Below are 3,326 nucleotides of genomic sequence, written 5' to 3'. Positions count from 1 at the left end.
GATCAAGACAACAGAAGCTTGGGTGGTGCTCCCTAACACACAGCACTCCTAAGTGGGCTGTCACTCGGGGGCACTTTCATCCCAGTCCACCTCTCTCCTGCAGGACTGGTGCTCTGAAGGCGGCCACATGTTTTTCCCAGTGCCTAAAGCTCTTTGGCATGGTCGGTTTGAGATCTTTGGAAGCTGTCTTAGCTCTTCTAGGCCTCGGTGTGTTACTGTCAGTGGGAAAATGCATTATAATTACAGTAATCCAGCACCTAATTGTTGGGTGTGTGCCCCTCACGGTCCTCTGTGCTCTCAAAGGTTCGACTTCATCTATGACCTATTTGAACACGTTTCGAGCCGCAATAACCAGGATACCTTGAAATGTGGAAGCAAACATCGGCGGCCCACGGTCAGCTCACAATTCAAGGTTAGTCTGCACTGCTGGCTTTGGTGAGTCGATCAAAATTGGGATTTAAGAATTGAAAATTGGAACTAGGGACGTGAGCTCTATGAGAATGCTTTTTTTGTTGATATTATTTTTTTAAACCAGACTTCTTTAGAAATATACTTTTTTTCTGAGTCAGAGGAAAACATGCAGCTCTCTTTTTGTTGTTGTTAAAAATAAATAACTACTTATTCTAAGCTTATGAAATAGCATTTCTTCTTAAGAAGGACTGCTTGGTCATGTGGGATCACTCTGATCTGCATTTAGATGATCTTATAAAAACAGTATATTTCTTCCCAGCTCTGGAGTTTTGTAACTAGTAATAACTAGTAATAATAACCAAGTATATATTTAAATAAGATCAGTGTCAGTTACCCTGTCCAGATGTTCAGAATTCAAAGAAAACAAGGAACATTTTTATTTTCATTTTAAATATGTAAGCATTTTATGTAGTATAGAGGTAGAGCATGTGATGGCCATTTCCCCAACTTAATCCTAATAAGAAGGCAGATAGGGGCGCAGCAGTCAACCAGCATTAGAAAATCTGCCCTCTGTGGGGCTGTCTTTCTTTGACTCACAGTTGAATGCATCCGGCAGGGGTCTGTGTGAGATCTGCTGTACAGTGTGGTTGATGATGAGCCAGATACGCCCAGTGTGGCCGACAGTGCTGGGTAATGTGATCACATGAGAGCAGGTTTGACCCTGATAGAATAAGAATCACTATCATTTATGATAAACTTATTATGTGTCCATCCTTGGGCTAATCACTTTACGTTATCTTATTTGCTTCTCCCATAATCTTGTAAGTACATGTTATTGTTTCCATTTTATAGACGAGGACACTGAGGTTTATAAAACAGAAACCCATTCAGTCTCTCTAAAGACTGAAGCTAAGGTTTGAGTTAAACCTAGTTCTGTCTGATTCTAAAACCTAGACGCTTCGTCTTCCAGTGGAGCTTTCTTTTTCTATGGCAGTATTGTCTGGAGTTGTCTTGGAAGGCTCTGTGGATATTTGGGAATTAAATTGGACCAGGAATCAAGGAAATGGAAAAGAGCAGGTGGACCTTCAGGGTAGAGAAGGAGCCGTGAGACAGGAATGTGAGTGCAGCCCCTGGAGGACTGTGAGTAGATAGAGGTCAGCTGACCAGATGTCTTGTAGGAAGTTCAGTTTGTACCAGAATATGAAGGGCCACGAAAGCCAGGCCGTTTCATCATCTGTGGAAAAACCTGAAAGCTTTCTAAGCAGAGAAGTCACTAATCAATGTAGTGTTGTTGACAACCAGATTCTTCAGCAAATTTGTAAGAAAAGAGACAGAGATGGAGGAGGAAACCAGTGGATTAAAACAGACTTAAAAGACGTATCGTGAACCTTACTTGCATTCTGATATCAAAGAACAAAGCATTTAAAAGTTGTGAAATTTGTGACAGTTGAGTATTTTAATGTGAAACTTGAGACAGGTGTACTTTTTAATATTAATATTAAGGAATTTATGTTTAATCTTTTTAGGATGATGTTATGGATATGGTGACCAGTATATGTTTTAAAGTGATTAGCCATTCATGATACATATTGAAATACGGAGGGATGAAGTAAATAATAGGATGGCTGGAATTTGCTTTTCTGCAAGGGGTGGGCGTAGTACGTACTAAGGCAGGGGGCACATGCAATGGAATTGGCCATGAGCTGAGCTGAAGGCGATGACGAGCCCTCATTCCACGCCATCTGCTTTGGTAAATGTCAAAAAATTTTTTCCCATTGCCAAATTACTTTAAAAAAGAAAAGGCAGTATTACAGAAGATTGATCTGCCTGGTGATTTAAAGGGAAGAGTGAGAAATCATGGCTCAAAGACCAGCAAGGGACTGGTGTAGATTGTCATTTTGGTGGAAATAATGCCTTAGGAGGCCCGAAGGCAGTGGGAGGGTGCTTCTCAGATTTTCTGTACTAAACATCGAAACATCCTAGGGTGGTTTAACAGGATGAGTTTTTTTTTAATGGCACTATTTCAAGGAAGGGACAGTTGAGTGTGTATACTGTATTGTGAAATAATTTCAGTGTCAATGAATTATAATATCTTGATTTTATATTAGAATGACCCATAATTAGAAATAAAAATATTCCCATGATTAATGTTCTTTTTGTTTCTGATAAATGCCTACAGTGCTGAGAAATGTAAAGAACCACAAACTGAGAGACTAAATCAACCTAAACTTTTTTCTTTTCTGATAGGACTCTCTGCATTCGCTAATGGCCACGCTAAGCTCCTCTAATCCTTTCTTTGTTCGCTGCCTCAAGCCAAACATGCAGAAGGTAAGACGTAGGACAGTTCTCCACTGAGACCTGTCTTTAAGGACCCTGCCTCCTGGGGTTGTCACTCACAGATTTGCTTTCTCCTAGGTCCTTTCATTATAGGTGGCTGGAAACATATGGTATTATTATAACCTAACACTACTAAATGGGCGAATTCCCTTTGTCTCTTGGGCCTGTTTGTCTGCTTTTGAATGATGCCACTAAGTTTCAGAGCAATTTAGTTGAAAATGAAACATTGTGAAGCCTCATTTTTTTTTTTTTTTAAGCATTTGGTGTGACATTCTTGCGCAAGCTTCTATTTTAGAAGAAATGGTGTATTTTTTTTGTGGTTGATTTTCTTTTATTTCTTTCTGCTTTGTTGTCAAACGTGGCGAAGCGTCTGTATTCTGAGTGGTAATGCTGAATTTTACGGACTTTAACTGGGTGGTCCTAATTTGAAAACTCCTGAAAGGTTGTCATCATGAGCTTTCATTCTAAGCTACGTGATTTTAGATTTTTAATGCCATATCCTAATCAGAAACAATGTGAGCTTTAAAAGTAAAAGCTATCTGAATAAAGCCGAGTCCAAGACTGAAACGGGCAACTTG

At 39.7% G+C, this 3,326-nt stretch overlaps 1 protein-coding gene across 1 annotated transcript in view; it reads left to right on the top strand.

Annotated features, from left to right (window-relative positions):
* Positions 1–3,326, top strand: part of MYO10 (myosin X) — a 207,480-nt gene that overhangs the window by 131,181 nt on the left and 72,973 nt on the right. The window contains exon 19 of the mRNA XM_011356464.2: positions 2,659–2,739. Within this exon, the coding sequence (XP_011354766.1) occupies positions 2,659–2,739 (81 nt within the window). The remainder of the gene's footprint in view (positions 1–2,658; positions 2,740–3,326) is intronic.

The sequence above is a fragment of the Pteropus vampyrus genome, unplaced genomic scaffold (genome assembly GCF_000151845.1).
Source record: "Pteropus vampyrus isolate Shadow unplaced genomic scaffold, Pvam_2.0 Scaffold27, whole genome shotgun sequence".
NCBI classification, from domain to species: domain Eukaryota; kingdom Metazoa; phylum Chordata; class Mammalia; order Chiroptera; family Pteropodidae; genus Pteropus; species Pteropus vampyrus.
This window is presented reverse-complemented; position numbering and strand designations above follow the sequence as displayed.